Source organism: Saccostrea echinata, unplaced genomic scaffold (genome assembly GCF_033153115.1).
Source record: "Saccostrea echinata isolate AGI-Se365-2 ecotype Australia unplaced genomic scaffold, CSIRO_AGI_Sech_v1 ptg000041l, whole genome shotgun sequence".
NCBI lineage: Eukaryota > Metazoa > Mollusca > Bivalvia > Ostreida > Ostreidae > Saccostrea > Saccostrea echinata.
Window position 1 is genome coordinate 3,988,113 of NW_026889790.1, and position 21,190 is coordinate 4,009,302.

Below are 21,190 nucleotides of genomic sequence, written 5' to 3' on the forward strand. Positions count from 1 at the left end.
ACCACGTGTCTTGAATTTAAATCACAATAACATTAATAGGGGTGTAGGTGTTGTAATGTGGCTGTAATGGCATCCAGTTCTTTCTGTAACAATGACCACCTCACCATTACTAATCTTAGTGTCTGCTGCTTCTGTCTGGACATTGTTTCTCTCCAACTGTAACTTCTCCCTGTAAACAAAAACTCTCTCAGATAGAATTCTTCAAGATAATCACTGTATACCAAAAGCACAAGACACTCTGAAAATACTTCACTGAATTTCAGGTGCAGTTTATTTTGATTCCAGAATTCTCCCATATAAATATGACTAATTACGGCTTTGCTGTTCTTGAGAGGAAGATTTTTACTATGTATTCCTATGTATAACTTTGACCCCCTGTTGGCCCTGCCCTACTACCGGGGGATCACGATTTCAACAAACTTGATTTTACACTACCTAAGAATGCTTCTGTATTAATATGAACTATTTATGACTTTGCTGTTCTTGAGAAAAAGATTCTTGAAGATTTTTATATATATATATTCCTATGTAAAATTGATCCCATGTTGTAGCCCCGCCCTGGGGTTCATGATTTGAACAAAATTGAATCTATAGTTTGTATTGAAGCTTTCGTTTAAGCTTCATCTTTTGGCCTATTGGTTCTTGAGAAGAATATTTTTTAAAAGATACCACAAATGAAAATCGTAATTATCTCCTCTTGAAAAAGGGCATGGCATTTCCTGTGAACAAATTTGAATCCCCTTTACCCAAGGATGCTTTGTGGCAAGTTTGGTTGAAACTGGCCTATTGATTCTGGAGAAGAAGATGAAATTGTAAAAAGTTTACAATGACAATGACAACGCCGCTGACGACGACAGACAACAGACAAATTTCGATCAGAAAAGCTCATTTGGGCTTTTGGTGGGACTTCCAAATCACTTTGGATTGACATATCCATGCTATTCGAGATTCGGTGTTTCAGATACTGAAATTCAACAGTACCTTTTTTCAAACTGACCTTAAGTAAGGTTCATAATCATATACTTTGATCATCATTTACAGTACACGTATGAGCTTCAATGTTTATCTATTCCTTAAAAATACTTTCCCTTTTTTGGCCATTGCCTGTCCCAATAAACACCTTGAGATATACATGTGGTTAGTAGTGTGATGTTTACAGTAGGTTATCTGAGTAGCACTTTAAAAGGAGGGTTAAATAATCAATGAATTAATCTCAACTATGTCTTAGATGTGTTTTTAACACATAACTACTGTGTTCAGGGCAATCAAAGAACATACAAGTGCAAGAATCTAATATTTCATACAAATATCCAATATAGATATTGTTGATTTCACAGACAAGTTACTTTATAAACTGAAACTAAAATAGGGATTTTCCATTTCTGATCATAGGCTTTAAAGTGACAGGAACTATAATATTAAAATGACTTCCTACAAATGGCTGTAAGTAAAAAAAAAACAAATTTGCACATACATGTATCGATATATAATCAATACAAATTACTGCATGTTTCTTTTAATATTCTAAAATTCACTATTATGTAACTAGTGAGGTCTTGTACAATAAAATCGTATGATTTTGACCTAGATATATAACATAACTCAGTATAACTTGGACTCATTAATAGTGAAACTTTCACAATTCTTTTTTTTTAACATATTTTTACATATCTTCATCAATATTTTGTATATAGGGACTTGGGTATACATCATGTATCAGAGTCTGTGTTCATGAAACTGTGTCGCAAAGTGGGGTCCTCACAGCAGGTGATCATGAGGAGAGAACTGATGGACTTCAGGGAAATAATGACAAACCAAGCGGTACCGATAAGAGGAAAAGACAGGATAATGACTAGTGGGAGTAGTAGGGAAGGATTCAGGCTTAAGGGATCAGATGTGGACTTTATGTTTTGGCCAAATGACCACACGGTAATATGGGACTTAGATCAGGCTCAGAATTACGACTTAAGTAGAAAAACACTTATTCTCTGTGATTGTTCTGATAGCCCACCAGGATTTGCTTTACTTGAATTACTGACACCAACACAAAGGAAATTTTTAGAGAATGCATGTATGAAAATAAATGGCAGACTTTATATATCCAGTTCCAAGTACAGACAGATCTTATGTTCAGAAAGTTTGCCTAATTGTGTGGAACATGGTCCGTGTTGTAAAAGTGTTTTAGGGGGAGACGAAAATGACACAGCCCACTGTCTTGTCTGTGATTTTTGGCCCCCTACTGCATCCAAATGGATAGACAGATGTCAATCATGGCCTCAAACTCATATTGTTGATGACATTGTCAGAAATGGATGCCACTTTGTAGCTATAGGACACAAACTAGGAAAACATGCAGACAAGGAATGGAGAATTTCCTTCTCTTCGGCAGAACAAAAACTTGTCTACTCAATGAACCATTGCCAATTCTTAACCTACGGGCTGCTTAAATTGTTCTTGAAAGAATCTATTAATAATGGATTAAGTGATGAGGATAAATTACTGTGTTCCTATCACATGAAAACAGCAGTTTTCTGGGCAATTCAACAAAACACAATACCTCACTGGCATCCACAAAATCTCCTGGAGGGTTTCTGGGTCTGTTTTAAACTTATCCTTAAATGGGTGTATGAGGGGGTGTGTCCAAACTTCTTCATTACCGAAAACAATATGTTTCTGAGTAATATCCATGGTGAAGCACAAAAGAATTTATTCATTAAGCTTCATGAATTGTATGAGAGGGGTATAGCATCGCTGCTTCATAGTCCATCTATCAGGTCTAGCATTACAAGTGTCCTTCAAAATCCCAGACAATCTTTTGGTACAGATGAACACTTTCTGATCCCCAAGGCTTTGTTTGAAAAAGAACTATATTTCGAAGTGTATAGCAATAATCTACCAACACCAAATCTACATCAATGTATGAGGTTCGTCAGTACTGTAGAAAAGTTGATAATTCTACCCCTGACTCAGTACCAGGTTCTCATGTTGCAGAAGCTTACAGCCACTATACTCCGGAACACTGCTTTTATGTTATACAACTTTTCAACCGTTTTTGCACCACTCAAGATACAAACTAGCTCAATTGTAAACAAAAAGGTGTATATGGCTAACAAAACATCCATGTTTATGCTCAAATTAGCAGCCAAGTTTGGATGTATTTCTGATATGTTATTTATTGCAATGTTTTACTACAAGACACTTAGATACAAGGAAGCTATATCAGTTATAGAAATGACAAAGGTCAAGTTAGCACAGCCATACGTAATGTTTGTCTTACAAGTGAATGTAGTGAGGTACATCTTTAGCGAGTCCATATGGGGACAGTCCTGGTCTACAAAGATGAGACATGCTGTGGCATGGGATATTATTCTTGAAAATGAAATCTGTTACATTGATGAATTAAAGATAGAACAACAGTCTGGGATACAATGTGGATTCCCTGCATTATTTATCCCACTCTATGTTTTCATACATATGTTAGAGATCTTGTGTTACAGATATGTAGACCCACTGAGAGCACAAACACTTGTAGAGGATCTACAGGACCTGGTCCAACATGATCAGGGAATGTATATAGAGGTAAATAAAAGAGACATATCCTGGGAGATTCTAGGGATCTGTCAACAGGTTACAGGGAACCATCAAGCTGCTCTATACTCCTACCAACAATCTCTCAAACAAAATATATTTCACTATATTCGAACCGCTACAGTCATGAGGATACAGGAAGTCATGGAACTTATATGCAGGGACCATTACCGAAATAATATGTAATTTTAAAGAATGATTTTTAAAGTGTTCTGGAGTAATTAAAAACTTTTCTTTGACCAGAATGAGAAAGAAAGAAACTGTCCCATCCCTCCCCTCCCCCTCCTTGAATTGTTAGTTGATTGAATTGAGATAAGCGATTTATCTTAGGAATATTATCCATTGTACCGAAATCATTTCAAAGTTTTATTTTCAGTGTAGTGTTTAAATGTTTCATAGTTCATCATTTGAAATGAAATGGGAAGATTTTTTTGGTTCCTATGACAACCCACTATGTTCATAATTATAAAGAAATCCTTATCATGATTTTGTTAATTAAGTTTGTTGTTTGTTTATTAAGTTTGTTGTTTGTTAATTAAATTTGTTGCTTGTTTATTAAGTTTGTTAATTGTTAATTAAATTTGTTGTTTGTTAATTAAGATTGTGAATGCTGATTTATTTCAATAAATCAGGTAATGATTTGACTTTCGTTCCTTTTAATTTTTCACATGATACAGAATATATCAATAAAAATATATAAGGGTAACCATCATGCTTTTTATAAGGAACTGGTATCATCAGATTTACAGAATACTTTTGTTAGAAGGTTGGTTGAATTGTTGGTTTTAGTTCTTATTGCAGATTTCTCCTGAAATCATGAAACCCAGTCATTATCCACCTAGTTTCATATATAACATCATTTCATTGTTTGCTTTAAGACTACCAAGACCTTTTCAATCCAGTGGTTACAATTCAATTTTATCCAAAAATTCTTTGGAGTGATTGCAGCATATTCCAACAATCTTTCGGAATTCCCATGGGTACTAATTGTGTCCCATTATTAGCAGACCTAATTTTGTATGAAACAGAATTTATTCAAAAACTTCTACATGTCAAGAAGAAGTCTCTTGCTGTGGCCTTTAATTCAACATTTAGATACATTGACGACGTTTTATCAACGAAAATATTTATTTTCATTTCCACGTTTATTTGATAAATCACTTTGAACTCGAAATAAAAGCTACCACAGAGTCTGACACATCAAAAACATAACAAAGACATATCATTTCAAAATCCGGGCATTTGTCAACAGCTGTCAAGAAACCTTTACTCCTACTAACAATCTTTCAAACAAAATTCAAACAACATACAAACTGCTACATTGATGAGAATACAAGAAATTATTGGACTATTGCAAAGAAACTTTTGATAATATATTTTTTACCTGAAATTTAAAAAAAACCCAATCGGTTACATGAGTTCAGCGATTAGTCCAAATTGCTTTTTGGGCAATATGTATTTGAAATTTTGTGAAAGTTCCGTTGAATTTTATTCAGGGGTTTAGGAGGAGTTACTTTAACAAAATGGGCACCCCCTTTATCGAGTATAACTGCAAAGTCCATGTTTCGCTGCGGGAAACACCAAGTATCTGGCCGATGAAACGCCATTGGCGTATATTCCATGTAGGCAAAAACGCCGTAGCCTACAGATCATTTTCTCAAGTTGCAAAAATTCTATATGGTTAAAAATGGGGAAAAGATGATCATAAAACTTTACCATGATTTTGTTTGACGTCAAATGCGAAAAAAGTGTTCTTATCAAATTGCATTTTACTTATTCAACAATGAATTAAGTAATTGTTTACGGGATATGTTTTTGTGTTATTAGGGAAACGTAGAACAAAGTAATATTTGAAATCGGATTATTCAAAAAAGGAAGTTTCGATATTACCTATTAGTAAGCACTGTAAAGGGTTAAATTGTACAGGATAAAAATTATACAATTTACTTATGTGATCATGATAATTCTATTTGCATGATTGCCCAAAATATGTTTATATTATTATATTCTATGATTGATTGACAAACATGGATGTTTCAAGTTCATAGCAAATTTCAAAGGCAAACAACATTTCTTTTTATTTGAGACTTAGACCAGAATACATGTGTGAAAAAAATAATATAAATAGCAAACCCAGATATAAGCTTTTTTTTCATGACATAAAATCGCAATATTACTTTCGATTTTTTTAATGGGTGACACCCCCCCCCCCCAACCCCTCAAGATGAATTGAACTCTTCTCATCTGACACTTCGCGCCTAGTGAAGTGACTTCAATTAGCCTACACATGAACAGAAAGGAATATACGCCACTGAACGCGAAATAGAATGTACAAACTGGCACTATGTAATAAGATTCTGTGAAAGTCGCATTAAATTTTATTGAATGGTATTGGAGGAGCTGTGAATAAGATTATGGAAAGAATGGCAGAGTCCCTGTTTTACTATAGTAAACCTCACCATGGTTTTATGTAAGAAAAAAATTGCAAAAGTTTCCAAAAATTGCATTTAGTGGTGTAAGAAGAGTTGTAGATAAGGGATGGCTACCCCAAAGTATAACAGACGATCGGGTGGACACCCCATTACGGCGTTTCCCATTTATATATACTTTATCATTGGCAAGAAGTGTGTCTGTCAACATATGAGAACAAGAGAAACATTGAATATTTGTTGGTGATTCGTTAAAGCATGGATCAAAAGTAAATGAGTTTGGAATAAGTGGAATATATTTACATCCACTGAATATTATCTCCTTTCTTTCTTAAGAAAACCATTTTTTATCAGTCAGTAAACACTGCTAAGCAGATCAACTCTACAATTTTGATCAAACAGGAGTCAATAAGGATCATAAGTTCTGTTCCAAAGTGCCCTAACATTACGTATACGGCTAAGCAGGCTATATCTGAAATTTACCGAGTCATGTATTCATCTTAGTTTATTATGCCTTCTAATATTCTCCAATTTGTACAGAACATTAACAATTCCAAATAGTTAAAATATCCTGTGACAAAAAATTAGAATCAATTAATTTGCATGTTTGTAATGGCAAGTTTTATCTAATCATCAATAAATCATATAGTTGAATACTTTTACATTCTATTATTGTAGCTTTTAGAATTCTTAATCCAATGTAAATTTTCGCACCGACAAGAAATAGTATAAATAACCAATAAAGTCCGAATATGTGGTTTTTCAAAACAAATATGGAGTCTTTATCATACATCATATTTTATTCTTGTGATTGTATATGCTCGGTATAAATCAAATACATTCTCACATCAGAGAAAATATACTATTTTCCTTCTTTTCATTCTTCCTTCTTCCCTGATAAAGAATGGGAAGTACCTTAAAATAACAGTAATATATCCATATCATCACCTTGTTTCATTACCATTAAATTAACAGTTAAATATATCTCTGTCACCATCTTGTATTATTCATCATTATGAGCTTAAACAATATGATTATTTGTTTAAATTCTGCAAGGGTATTCACAGTGTCTTGGATTTGAAAAAAAGTATTTGATTTGATATAATTTATCGTCTCTCAGGTCATCAGATCGCTTTAACACCACACATACTGGGGTTATATACTCATTTATACACCACACCATTATATGTCATATGTCAGTACGATTAAAGCAATCTGACGACCTACATGGAGTTGTGAGTCGTCCTCCTAAGTATCATAGAGAAAGATACCTAAGGATTTTCAGCTTGGGAAATTTTTTATCATCTCATTTTTAATATCCAAATAAAAGATACATCTGAGCTATCTATGTAATAAAAGTTTATCAAAATAAACATTCAAAAGATTTACAATTATATGTACATGTATAATGACCTTGGACAGATTAATCATGTATATACCCGTATTTTGCATCATAATAAGTTTTTTCACAGATATGATGAAAATACTGATTAATTTTGGTGATAATAAAAAAAAACCTGAAAATTTGTAAATCCAACGGATTTTTTTAAATTTTCTCTTCCTTCCATTCTCACTTCAAATCGATTGTCCTTTCTTCCGTCACTCTTCCTTTATTTGCCTGTGTTTTCTTCCATTGTCCTCGGAAATTAAGTATATCATGTATGATTATTTCTGATATTTTTCATGCGTTTAGACATTATTATCTTCTTTTCCTTTTCTGCCTTGATTTTCGAAAGCTAGACATTAAGATATTATAGATTTTACTATTTATGCATACATTTTTCCGTTTTAATATCTTTTCTTATTCTAAGGATGTATTTACAATTTCAAAGGAATTGCCCTGTAGGAGAGAACAATTTCCCGGAAAAAGTCAATTTAAAAATTGCCTTGCCCTAGGGTTGAAATTCACAAAAAACCTACAAAAAATAAGGAAACTTTTTTTGACAACCTGGTTCACATTTATACCAGCTATTGTCATAGCCAGAATAACTCGATTAGTTTAACAGCTGAGTATTAACACCGCGGGTACCTTTTTAGAGTCGTGGTTCGAATCCACCTGGTGCCACACTTTTGTAGTTTTGAATTCTCGCCTTTGCAAAGACTATATTTTTTATAGGGGCTTGTGTATTTTCCTTCAATTATCTATCTTCTATGCATGTTCATTCTTGATATAAAAGAGAAAGCAAATCGTACATTCCATTGTAACTAAAACACAGTCAAGCGGAACTATACCTCAGTATAGCACACTTTCTTCGAGGATAAGAATTATTCACTCTGTGTAACTCCATATAGGTATTCTCGCCTATATTGAGCTGCGATGGATTTCTATTGATTATACATTCCTTAGAATTTAATCGATTCGGTGTATCACATTGCTTTTATTCCGTCTGTACTACTAGTACTTGTCTAGCTTATTGCGCTGGAAAGTATACATATTGCTTGTATTATCTGAGCTTAATATATTAAGAAATACATACATGTACTGATGCAATGTTCTAAATTCAGATCTCAAGTTTTCAAACAGTAGGACTACATATATTATCTGTACTCCCTTTGATTTCATTTATAAAATTTGTATACATTTATGACATGTTTTTATTATTTCCACGGAAATGTGTTGTAAAATAAACATACATTAAGAAAAAAATTAAGACTATACACATAACCATTATGTACAATTACAAGTAAAGAGAAATATCAAATAAAATTTCGAGATAACAAACTCAAAATGCGTTGACAATGACATTTATTATACCTTATATAAATAATCACTAGTAAAATAGAATCTGATTGGCCGAGACAATCACGTGACCGTCGTGTTTGCCCTGCAACAAAACTTCGTGTTTCACGGTTGTGACGTCACAATGCGGTGACTGAGATTTTATATCATTGATTGATTGTGTCGATTCAAACATGTAAAATATAAATATTTACAAAAGTGTTTTCACGGGTGGGGTTGTAATGTTACTGGTGTGTAAATTACATTGACTCGTCACGAATGAATGTTTTTATGAAGCGGGACTAGTGGTGTAACTAACATCTGTCTCATATTATTCTTATCAAATGTTTTACTTTATTCATCGGATTTTCTTTGCATTTCTTGCATTGCGCTTGATTCGGTATAATAAACAATTTATTGCATGATAGTGAGGGAGACATGAAGATTTCTCGCCCTTGAAAAATCATATGATTTTTCATGGGCGAAGTAAGAATTCCCTGTTTCACTCATTGGGAGAACGGAGTGATTCGTAGTCAATTAGCATGAAAATGGTATAAAAATTCAACCCAACGATATGTTGGATTAGCAAACAAGGACCAATTTGTGTAGAACATGAAAATTTCTTTGCATTGTTGATTCTGTAAACGTTTCCTTAATTATTCAGTAAAAGATTTCAAATCGAGCATAAGTAAAGGAGTGGTTTACAAGAATTTCTGATTTTCACAGTGAAACTAGATGCTGTCATAAGACAGTAATACCCTCACTGAGGTGTTTGCCTCTAAATGCACTCTCCTTCATATTTGGCTAACCAGGGAAGAAGCCACAATAATTCAATATATACATGTATTTTGTAAAATCGAGTATAAAATGCTCAGGTGAAAATGTGGCCCATGGGCCTCGTATGTACGTATTTTATATACTAAATTCATAAACAGTCTGAAATTGCAGAATTTAATGAAAATTCTGTTTAAAAGAGAATTTATGAAATTAGATTTTTATAAAAACATTTTTAAAGGGGAGGGTTAAATTTTTGGACCATAAATGGAACTTACTATTGTAAAAATAACAAACTATTATTTTAGTGCTTAGCATTTTTATGATATTAAAAAAAAATTTAGATGCCAAAATAACAACTTTCGGAAATGATTGAATTGTGCATACTTTTATCAGTATTTGGATAGGAAAAAACCTTTCCAAACCCACACCCAATCAACTTTGTCAAAATCAACCCCACCCACAATTCATCTGTTTTTCTGCCATATTTGGAATACATGACACAAAGTAATGTAAAAAAAAAAAAAAAAAAAACCCACACATTGTGTACAATTATAATATAATATTTATACATGTATGACCGATTACTGGTTATCGGTTACAAAATCTATAATCTCTTAGTGGAAAAAAAAATAAAAATGTGTATTTTTGAATGCAATTTCAAAATTTTATTTCAAATATTTTGAAAAGACAAGTATCCTTGATGCTAGAGTTTCAAAGTATATAATTAAGTTAATTAAGGGTCTCCTGGTTGATATTATTCTGGTAATTGGTCGGTTAGTTTGTGAAGTGTTAATTACTGTTTAAACAGCACGTCAGTGCTCAGCCTAAAAGGGTTTGTTCCTATTTTGCTTTAACTGTAAAATTTGCTATTCCCATTTCGCCTTAGTACCTCCCGGGGTTAATTAAGGCGAAATGGGAAATTATATAAACATATAATTATGCGTATAAGTATTGTTTGCATTGCATAGCAAAATTTCAAAGAATTCAGAGATTTCAAATTATTTGCTAAGTGAAAATGAGTGAAAATAATGAAATCACTTTCGGATACTGTAAATGTTACAGTGAACCTGCTTTCAACGAGTATCTTACCCTGTGTACTGAGTATACTCTGCGTTTGTATATCAAATAATATTCTCAGCTAAAATATGTAATTAATCAATCGTTTTGATGATAGCGACATGCGACATAAGAAGGTTTTTTTTATGTTCTTGATAATTATATTAGACATGTTTCCTAGTTATTTTATATATAAGACTTTTTGGTCATTCTCCTAGCTCTCCCTTGAATCAGGAATGGTGATATATTTTTAAAATGGTTAAGAGTAAAATAAACAGGTCTTGCACAATCTCTTGAAAATTGATTAAGTTCTGTAGTTGAATAAGCTATACTGGTGTAGTTGTTTTTGCTATTCAAAACACCTTGATTTAGATATTTGTAAATCATACCTTTTTCTAAAATGTGCAGTTTTTTCTACATGGATAGAAGTCACACTATGGTGACATGGTATAACTTTCAGCTTTGAACTGCTCTGAAAACAATGCATAAAAAAAATACATTATTTCAAATACTGTGCCTCCTGATGAGCATTTGCAATCATAAGTTTTTACAGTTTTGCATGGGGCAAAATACCTGGAGTAATCTCTCTCTCCTATTTCTCTCTTTCTGACATCTACTTGGGCCAAAAATTAAAATGGGATTATAAGACAAGTTTTGTAAATTGATTAACTTTATAGGATTTACAATGTGTAATTCATACTGCAGCTAGAAAGATGACGGATCCCTCCCAGAAATGTAAAAAACAAGTTTACTCACAGTCTATGTTTTGATCTACATCTAATTACAAAGGGACACAGCCAATCTTCTCTCATGATTTGTTATAAATTTCACATAGAACTCCTATTGCTCAAGAACATGTACGTATCTGACTTATGTTTGAAAACTACTCACTGTACAATTCTCACCTGACTTGTTGCAGACAGGTAAAGATACCCCTCAGAGTATGATTATCATACATGGGCCTGTATAAAATTAAACGAGCCAGGATTAAATCATCATTCATTATCTTTGTTAAAATAACAAGAAACACACTAGAGGTGTGCTGAAAACTGTAGAAACAGAGTTTTTTTCTCGTGTAAAACAATTTTTATGTAAAACAATGTGCAAAACATGTTATTTTCATCATAATTTTTTTTTACAAATTCATCTTCTTCTCAAGAACCGCTGAGCCATTTTAAACAAAATTGCCTCAAAGTATTCTTGGGCGAAGGGCAGATTTATGGTTTTCAAATGAATTAAGAATCACACCCTATTTCAGGGGCAGATAAGAATGCGTGAAAATTTAGTGGCATATTTCAGAAATCTTCTCAAGAACCACTGGACCAGAAAAGTTTTAACTTACGTGAAACTTCATTACATAGTGTAGATTGAAGTTTTTCCAAATCATGACCTCAGGGGGTAAAGGGTGGGGCCACAATAGGGGATCAAAGTTTTTCATGGGTATACATGGGAATGCATAGGAAAAAATCTTCTCAAGAACTACTGGGCAAGGAAAGCCGAAACTTACATGAAAGCTTCATTAAATAGTGTAGAATCAAATTTATTCTTTCAAAACTCTACTCCTCCAACAGTTTTGACCCGATTTCACTAAAACTTAAGGAGCACATGTAGACTATACTAAAATATGTACATAATTCTGTGTATCGATTTTTTTTATTTCCATGAACAGTGTTGCCATGGTTACTAAAATAGATATTTTTGTGAAATTTATTCATATTGCTATTTTTACTTCAGTTTTGATTCGATTTTCATACGACTTGGTGCACAATTAACCTATATTTATTGGTTTCTGACTTTGAAGAACGATGTTGCTATGGTTACTAAAAGTAGAAAGAAAGTGTGCGCTTTAGATAGCGATTCGGCAGGAATAGTGGCACATAAAAAGAATAAAAATTTATCATTGGTTTATACATTTTTTTCAAAACCCAGCCGTTGACTGGTTGTAGGTAAATGTAAAATGGGCACATGTTCGGTTGAATATGTTTGATTTTATCTGAATATGCACCTGGCGACCGTTTCACAAAAAAATCGTAGATCGAAAACATACGATTACGTTTACGATTATTTTACGTGAACGTATACGATCGTTTCACAAAACATGTCGTAGACGTAGCACTTACGACAAGCGAGTTAAGACCAACTTGTTGGAACTCTTCTCACTGAGGAGGTGTATTTGTTGAAGAGAAAGAGAAAGAAAGAAAGAAAAATGAACGAAAGAAAGTAAAAGATCATTACTAAGTAAAAAAAAAAATTACCATGTATTTTTCTCAGTCTTCAAAAAGAAATAGAAAGACAATTAATTAATTAATGGAAAATCGTTTACTTAAAAAAATTTTATATATATATATATATATATATATATATATATATATATATATATATATATATATATATATATATATATATATATATATATATATATATATATATATATATATATAAAATTAAATTAAAGTTCCTTTTGAACCGGGATCAAATTATATGTATCAATGATCTAAATTTATTCTTGCATTTATGTCTTATAATTAACCAGTATAGTCCACGATGGAGTATAACGTTCCATTTTACTCCAAGCTTAAATTGCAAATTTTTGACATCATCGTATATCTAAACATTTGAAAACAAAGTTTATTTCCGAATGTTTAGACGATCCTCGGCTTTGCTTCATGTTTCTGTTCAAAAATTAATAATTATAAAACTCGGTATGTTAATTTATTTTATTTTACTCTCATTATTTTTTTTAAAAATATTTTTATTTATTTATTTTTTTTTAATATTGCCGATACTTCCATTTGCAGGTTTGTCAACGTATTTTCAAAAATGAATTACTTCCATCATGGACGTATATACTTAGTATATAGATCCCTGCCTATGTTGATATGTATTATTTCGATATTTAATCTGCTTAATTCAGCCACTTCTCATAGAGCAACTGACTTACTCACTATATTCTTTGCACTGTATCATGTGTATATTCCATACACAAATCTCTATATATACGTATATACGAATATACGTGTATTATTTTGAAATAAAAGTAGTAAATAGATAAGCTCAAAAAAGAAATATTAAACTTGCATTTTTTTTAAAGTTACAAGTATGTTTTACCGTGGTTTTTTTAAAGATCGTATCCGGTCTTCACAATTTACTTGCAATGAAAGCAGACAGTAGAAAAGTAAAAGTGATCATTTAAAATCTTGCTTATATTTCTGTCTTGTGTTGCTTTTTTCATGAAATTACTAGCACGTAAGTATCTTAAGAGTGCCCTGACTACTCGTAGACTTAAGATCAACTTTAATCATAACTCGCAAATCGTAACTCAATGATAGGCTGTATGTGCTGACAAGGTCATTGTATCGACCTTAAAACTTGCGAAATGATGACTTTAAACGAGACTGCTGATATCCCTGTTTAATCAACTTGTTTGTCAATAGCTTGCCTCGTTTTAGAAATTGTTCATACGTAGAGCATGCTCTTGCGTATCGAATCAACTGAGAGACATAAACCCCATATGCAGGTGATAAGGGTATGTTGCTACATAAGTAAGGGAAGATGACGATTGAAAAGTTGAAGTCATCACGTCTATCATAAGCTTTGTTGTTAGGTTACCATTAACATCTTTTTCTAGTAAAATATCTAAATATGAAAAAGATGTATCAGAATCTGTGGTATCTTTTATTTCAAGCTCACTGGGATATATCGAGTCGACATATGAATGAAACTAACTATTGTTAATTGATAATACGTCGTCGATATATCGAAATGTCGAGTTGAAGGCCACAGAAAGTGTTTTGTTCTTTTCATGTAGAAGTTTTTGAATGAATTCTACTTCATATGAATACAAAAATAGGTCTGCTAATATGGGGGCGCAATTGGTACTAATGGGAATTCCAACAGATTGTTGGAAGACCTGATCTCCAAAACTTACATAGATATTGTCAATCAGAAACACTAGCATTTTTTGCATATCAACTTCAGAGTACTTGTGTGTACAATCAAAATGCTTTTTAACAAAATGATTTTTCAAATGACCAATGACAAGGTAAGTATATTTGCGAGTTCCATTTTTATTGAAAAAACAGCTTTCTATGATGTCAGAAAGCCTGGTCTTCAATTTATCCTGAATAAATAATAAAATTGCAAAGTATATTTCATAGATTATTTTACATTGTTTGATATTTCAATGTGTTCACATTCTGTGTTCTAAAGTGTTAACGTTGCCAAATAGAAATAAACATACATGTACTTGTAACAAAGACGTTACGCCTGATGAAAATTATTGAATATATTTCAAAAACTAGCAATTTCTTTCTGTTACATTAAATATTTTCAGTGCAGTTGAAAACTGAGCATAAAATTTATTTAGTGTTAAGTTTCTATTACAGTAACTGGCCATAAGTCTGTTATAAAATTGCTGACGTAACGTAACGTGAACAAAGTAAACGCAAAATTCAAAAATGTAAAACTCCATAAATATTAAGTACTTAACCTTTTATCTCTATTATTTAGTTGCATGACCCTTAAATTAAATAACTTGTCGAATTCGCCTTGGAATAAAAGCGTACAAGCTCTGAATGTAGTGCTGAGGCAATGACCGCCATATTTCCTTTACTTTCGTGATGAGGTCTTCATGATTATGAATATTGTTTACCTGTCTATGAAGACAATTTTTTATGGTTCTCCACACATTTTCAGTTACATTGATATCTGGAGATTGTGATGGCCAAGTTAGACATTTAATTTCGTTTTCGGTTTTCCATAATTTCGTGGCGTTAGAGGAGTGAACCGGTGCATTATCGTCCTAGAATACATAGTCACCATTCGGGAAATAACGCAAAATAATAGGCCATAAATTTGTATCCAAAATGTTTATGTGTTTTTGGGAATTAATATTCCCATATACTTCTGTAAATGTTCCGACTCCTTCATGAGTAATACATCCCCAAAACATCGCCGAGTACTTTCCGTTTCCACGGACGCAAAAACACTCAGGTTGCCATACTTCGTTCGGTCTTCTCCAGATGTAAACTCTCTTATTCTGATCAATCACAACCTGAGTTTCATCGCTGAAAATCACCTTCTTCCAATTATCATTCATTGTCCAGTGTAATTTACATCGACACCAATTTACACGGCGAGTTCGGTTTAAAGACCTAATTGTCAGAGTCTTCCTTGTTTTCCTTCTTGTAAAGTTAAAAAATCGCAAATGTCTTCTTACCGTCTGTGAAGAAATGGAACTTGGTAATTTTGAGTTCACTTCATCAGTATTTCCGACAAAGTTTGCCGTCTGTTGAGTTTCACACATCGAAGTTGCTTACGATCACCACGTACATCAGTTTTTCTAGTGCGTCCGCTTCGATGCTTATTTTCACTGGATCCACGCGTCTTGTATCGCTTAATAAACTTGGAAATCCCAGACTGGCTTACAGAAAGAATAGTAGCAGTGTCCTGTTGGGTATATCCACTCTCAGATATAGTTATTATTGCGTTTTTCATAGGGGTAGACATTTGTTTACCTTTAGTAGCCATCTTGTCAATTGCTAACTATTTGACAGATAATAATTATTATATACACTCTATAGAAAGAAACTATTCAACAGCGGCTTGTTTAGAGTGATTTATTTACCAACGTTAAAGAAAAAAAATTGGTTTTCTAAATTTGATATTTTAGCAGCCATTTTTATGACAGACTTATGGCCAGGTACTGTATATTTTATTAAATGTATCCAGCATAGATTTATTTTTCAGGGCGACTGAAATGTTTCATGTCAATGATTCCTGCCGACTGCCTATCTAGTATGCCCACTTTCTTTCTATGAAATTTATTCAAAATGCTACTCCTCAAACAGTTTTGGTCTGATTTCAGTAAGACTTGGTACGCAAGTAGAGCATACTAAGATACATAATTTTGGTGGGACCACAATGGGGGATCAAAGTTTTACATAGGAATATATAGGGAAAAATCTTCAAAAAGCTTCTTCTCAAGAACAGGAAAGCCATGTTTAGTCATATCGATATGGAAACATCCTCAGGTAGTGTAGATTCAAATTTGTTCAATTATGAACCCCTGGGGTAGGTTGGGCCACAATGCACTATCAGAGTTTAACATTTGGATGCATAGGAAAAAATTCTCAAATCTTTTTTTCAAGAAAAGCAAAGCCATGTTTAGTCATATTGACAGACAAGTATCTTGAGGTAGTGTAGATTCAAGTCTGTTCAAATCATGACCCTGATGGGTAGGGTGGGGTCACAATATGGATAAAAGTTTTACATAGGAATATATTATAATAGAAAAAATCTGCTGATGAGGAACAGCAGAGCCATACTGACTCAGGTGAGCGTTGTGGCCCATGGGCCTCTTGTTGATTCCAAGTATTGATGTGGCACTGTTACTTAAAATTGAGAGCATTTTGAATTTTTTTTCAAAACACCACTCCTCTTACAGTTTTGGTCTGATTACAATACAACTTCGAATAGAAGAAGAACTAAACGAAGATAGATAATTCCATACAAAAGTTTTTTTTTGATTTTGATAAATGGTGTTCCCATGGTTGCTTAAAATAGAAATTTCTTTGAAATTCTTTCAAAATGCTACTCCTCAAACAGTTTTGGTCTGATTTTATTGTCTTGGTGTTCAAGTAGACTATACTAAGATACATATAATTTTACATATCAGTTTTTGATTTCAAAAAATAATGTTACCATGGTTACTAAAAATAGAAATTTCTTTAAAATTCTTTCAAAACGCTACTCACGAAGATACATTTTTATTATAAGTACACACCAGTAGAGTAGGGCTGGGATGGTACAACTTCTATATTGATACATTTCATGATATTTGTGTCACGAAACGAAACATATCAGGATATCTTGCATTAGTTATAAAATCTTTTTGTATTGAAATAAAAAAAAATTCTTCATAAATAAGAACAATTTATTCATAAAGGCATTTATCTATTGTAAAACAAAATTATTTATCAAAAGTGGTGTTAATTATTATGTATTTCATAATGATAGATATATTTAGCAAATTTATTTAGAATTTGTCCAAAATCTTATACGTGAAAAGAAGAAAACACTTGCTGTAGCCTTCAGCTCAACATTTAGATATATCGACGACGTATTGTCAATTAGCAATGGTTATTTCCATTCTTATGTCGATACGATATATCCCGGTGAGCTTGAGATAAAAGATACTACAGAGTCTGACACATCTGTTTCATATTTGGATATTTTACTTGAAAAAGACTTTAATGGTAATCTAACAACCAAGCTTTATGATAAACGTGATGACTTTAACTTTTCAATCATTAACTTCCCTTACTTATGCAGCAATATACGTTCATCACCTGCATACGGGGTTTATATCTCTCAGTTGATTCGATACGCAAGAACATGCTCTACGTATGTACAATTTCTAAAACGAGGTAAATTATTGACAAACAAGTTGACGAAACAAGAATATCAGCAGTCTCGTTTAAAGTCATCATTTCGTAAGTTCTATGGTCGATGCAATGACCTTGTCAACAAGTACAATTTATCATTGAGTCAAATGCTGACTGACGTTTTTCATACTAATTGTTACATGTAGGCCATTATTTACACACTGAATTGTCGACAGATTTTTCCGTTATATCTCGATCATGACAAAAAGCTTACGGCGGGTCGGCAGGGGATGCTCACTCCTCCATGGCACCTGATCCCACCTCTGATGTTTCGGCTTGAGCATCACTGAAGAGACATAATTTGTCGAAATGCGCATCTGGTGCATCAAAATTGGTACCGTATATGATTTACATTATGACTCCTGGGTCGAGGCCTCTGCTGGTGGACTGTTAGTCCCCGATGGTCTCTACAGCCCAGTAACCTAGTACTTCGGTACTAGCTTGAAAATACGGATATAATTTAATCGCTTTGGTGATATTTAGAAATTTATTTCAAATTAAGGATTATCTCCCTCATGCATAGCTCTGATCCTTCAAAGTATTTGGCTCCAGTCTTTGGCACTTTTTCAACTCTTCCAATTCTTTTTATTTAAATTTTGGATTCCCAACCTTTCGGCTTGAGCATCACTGAAGAGACATAATTTGTCGAAATGCGCATCTGGTGCATCAAAATTGGTACCGTAAATGATTTACCGTATAAACCGAGGTCCCGTGTCGCAGTAGGTGCTGGCACGAAAAAGATCCCTCACTGCTCAATGGCCGTAAGTGCCGAGTAAAGGACAAAATTTGCAGCTCTCCACCGGCAAGTGGTGGCGTCTCCATATGAGTGAAAAATTCTAGAGAGGGACGTTAAACAACATACAAACAAACAAAAAAAACACATATACGTATCGATATATGCATATCATAAATACAAAGAATCAACCTATTGATATATTGTCCCACCCCTACAGTAGAGCTAAAGTCTCTTCAGAGACTTCTGATGAATAATATTTAGAGTGTTCTTTGCCAAGAATCCTCATAGTCATATAACCCATCTCATTTAATAATTGTTCAATTGTGTTTAGGCTACTGCATAAAATATAAGAGGAGTTCTGGGAACCAGGGTATTTTTGTATTTAAAAAAGTCATTTTTCGACCCCCCCCCCATTTGACCCCCAGGGTGAAAATGAAAATTTCGAAATCTTATTGCACATCTACAGGACACCATCAATCATCTTCCAAAAGATGATTAAGCTACGGTGTAAAATGTAGGAGGAGTTCTGGGAACCTGGCTTTTGTATAAAAAAAAAAGTCATTCTTTGACCCCCGTTTTGTCCCATGGGTTAAATTGAAAATTACAAAACCTTATTGGACATCTATAAGACACCGCCTATCATATTCCAAAAGATAAATTGAATTCTGCTTAAAATGTAGGAGTAGTTAGATTAAAAAGAAAGTGTGACAGACGGACGGACGGACGAACCGACCAGGGTAACAACAATATACACGAACGTTCTTTAGAAAGTGGGGGTTTAATACCACGTCGTGAAAATATCAACTTTATTCAATGGATTAATGGCAATATTTCACTGTTCTGTAAAAGTGAACGAACCCTGTGATTTCATATGGATACATATTCAATATATAATGTACATGTTGATAATTGTGCATAATACATGCATAAGTATATTTACAATGGATATTATCAAGTCAGAAGATGTTTTATGTCTTATATCTATAAATTTTGTCCACACTAATATCAGTCCAGAATGAAGTATCTGGCAATTGTCTCTCTTCATCAGATTTGCTGCTAATATTCAATCTTAAACAAAATTTCATTTCATGTCAATGAAGCCAATCTTCGTTTTTTTTCTACCTGTGAAAGTCAAATGACAACTACAAATATTTTCTCAATTTTTTTGGTCATTATAGTAACCTTATAATCAAACGCAATTTATCATTCATTTGCATTTTTGATTGACGTTTCATACTAATTATTAGGCCATTTTCAATACTAAGTTTGATTACACAATACTCCGTTTACCTGATCATGTGGATGTGACTGTTCAACAGGTGAGTTACTCCTCCCTATATAAGCACTTGATCCCACCTCTGTTGTTTCCAAGGGTTCGTGATCTTACCCTTATGAATAATTTGTATAGTTTACAGGATTGATGAGATGGATCACTGTTCGTTATCTTTCCATTTCATTAAATGGTACCTCTTCTTTCTAATTAAATAATTAATAGAAATGTGACTAAAGACTGTTTTTTAAATGATTGGCACATTTTATTGACTGGACTTTATATATAAATAACTACATACATGTAAAACTAAAAACATAAGAGATAAAACTATGATTGCACAAGTATGATGAGTTTGTAGTTTATCCAAGTGACTGGTGTAAAATAAGAAAACTTTACCAACAGAGGTCAATCATCACACACCAATACAAACCTACGTCATACTAGTTTACATTCTTTCTATTTTCAAAAATAAATACAATAATATTATTAACATGTCACCAGAATATTGCACTTAACAAAGTTTTGTTGCCTTATTAGACAACAGTGGCTGACATCAAGGAATGTACATGTAATTCAAATATCTCCTGCGTTTTCTTTCTTCTAATATTTTGTACTGTTTGGGCCAAGAACATGGCCAAAAGTTGTAAATAGTTGTGTGAAGATAACAGAATTACCATCAGCAGTTTGTATTTGATGTCAATCAATAAAATAACTCTACAACAGTTGTGAGGGTTTGTTGTGATATCACAGGAAGAAATAATCAAGAAGCACTCAAAACTACTCCCTTAAAAGTCAACACGTCTCCGACTCTGGCCACACCCCAATCTTATGGTCCCTCTTGTTTTAACATTGACTTCTCAACTCCAAGCTCCCATAGCATCAAACTGCAACCAGGTCAGACATAAAATTAACCAGCCCAGACATAAAAATTAACCAGGTCAGACATAAAAATTAACCATGTCAGACATAAAAATTAACAGTTATAGAAATATATTGACTGTATTGTTTCATTTTCTTTCAATGATCAAACATGATTTTTTTCAAGACACAGAATTAGATATAAATCTGTTGATACCTTGCTTGGACTAAAATCTGCCAAGTTGGCGAAAGCATTATCAGAGGCAACGGCATTACTTCCGGTGGAGCTGGAGAAAGGGTCATTACCTG

At 33.0% G+C, this 21,190-nt stretch overlaps 2 protein-coding genes across 3 annotated transcripts in view; one reads left to right on the forward strand and one right to left on the reverse strand.

Moving 5' to 3' along the window:
• Positions 1-21,190, reverse strand: part of LOC133200800 (epidermal growth factor receptor substrate 15-like 1) — a 60,915-nt gene that overhangs the window by 30,342 nt on the left and 9,383 nt on the right. Inside the window, exons 8-9 of one of the 2 annotated variants that reach the window (XR_009723005.1) lie at positions 21,099-21,187; positions 20,874-20,907 (exon numbers count right to left, since the gene is read on the reverse strand). The exons of the other annotated variant lie outside the window; for it this stretch is intronic. The gene's annotated coding sequence lies outside the window, so the exon portion shown is untranslated. Of the gene's footprint in view, positions 1-20,873; positions 20,908-21,098; positions 21,188-21,190 lie in introns of those variants that run through there. 2 annotated transcript variants of the gene reach the window in all.
• Positions 1,410-3,774, forward strand: LOC133200818 (uncharacterized). Its single transcript, XM_061336634.1, has 2 exons — positions 1,410-1,443; positions 1,695-3,774. Exons 1-2 carry the CDS (start codon positions 1,424-1,426, stop codon positions 3,772-3,774), a joined length of 2,100 nt encoding a protein of 699 aa, XP_061192618.1. The 5' UTR covers positions 1,410-1,423.

What these genes read in the sequence shown, in the direction of transcription:
- LOC133200818 (XM_061336634.1), top strand. Translation starts at nt 1,424, where the DNA reads ATGACTTCCTACAAATGGCT. An exon ending in ATGACTTCCTACAAATGGCT is followed by an intron (nt 1,444 to 1,694) that starts GTAAGTAAAAAA and finishes TTTTGTATATAG; the next exon opens with GGACTTGGGTATACATCATG.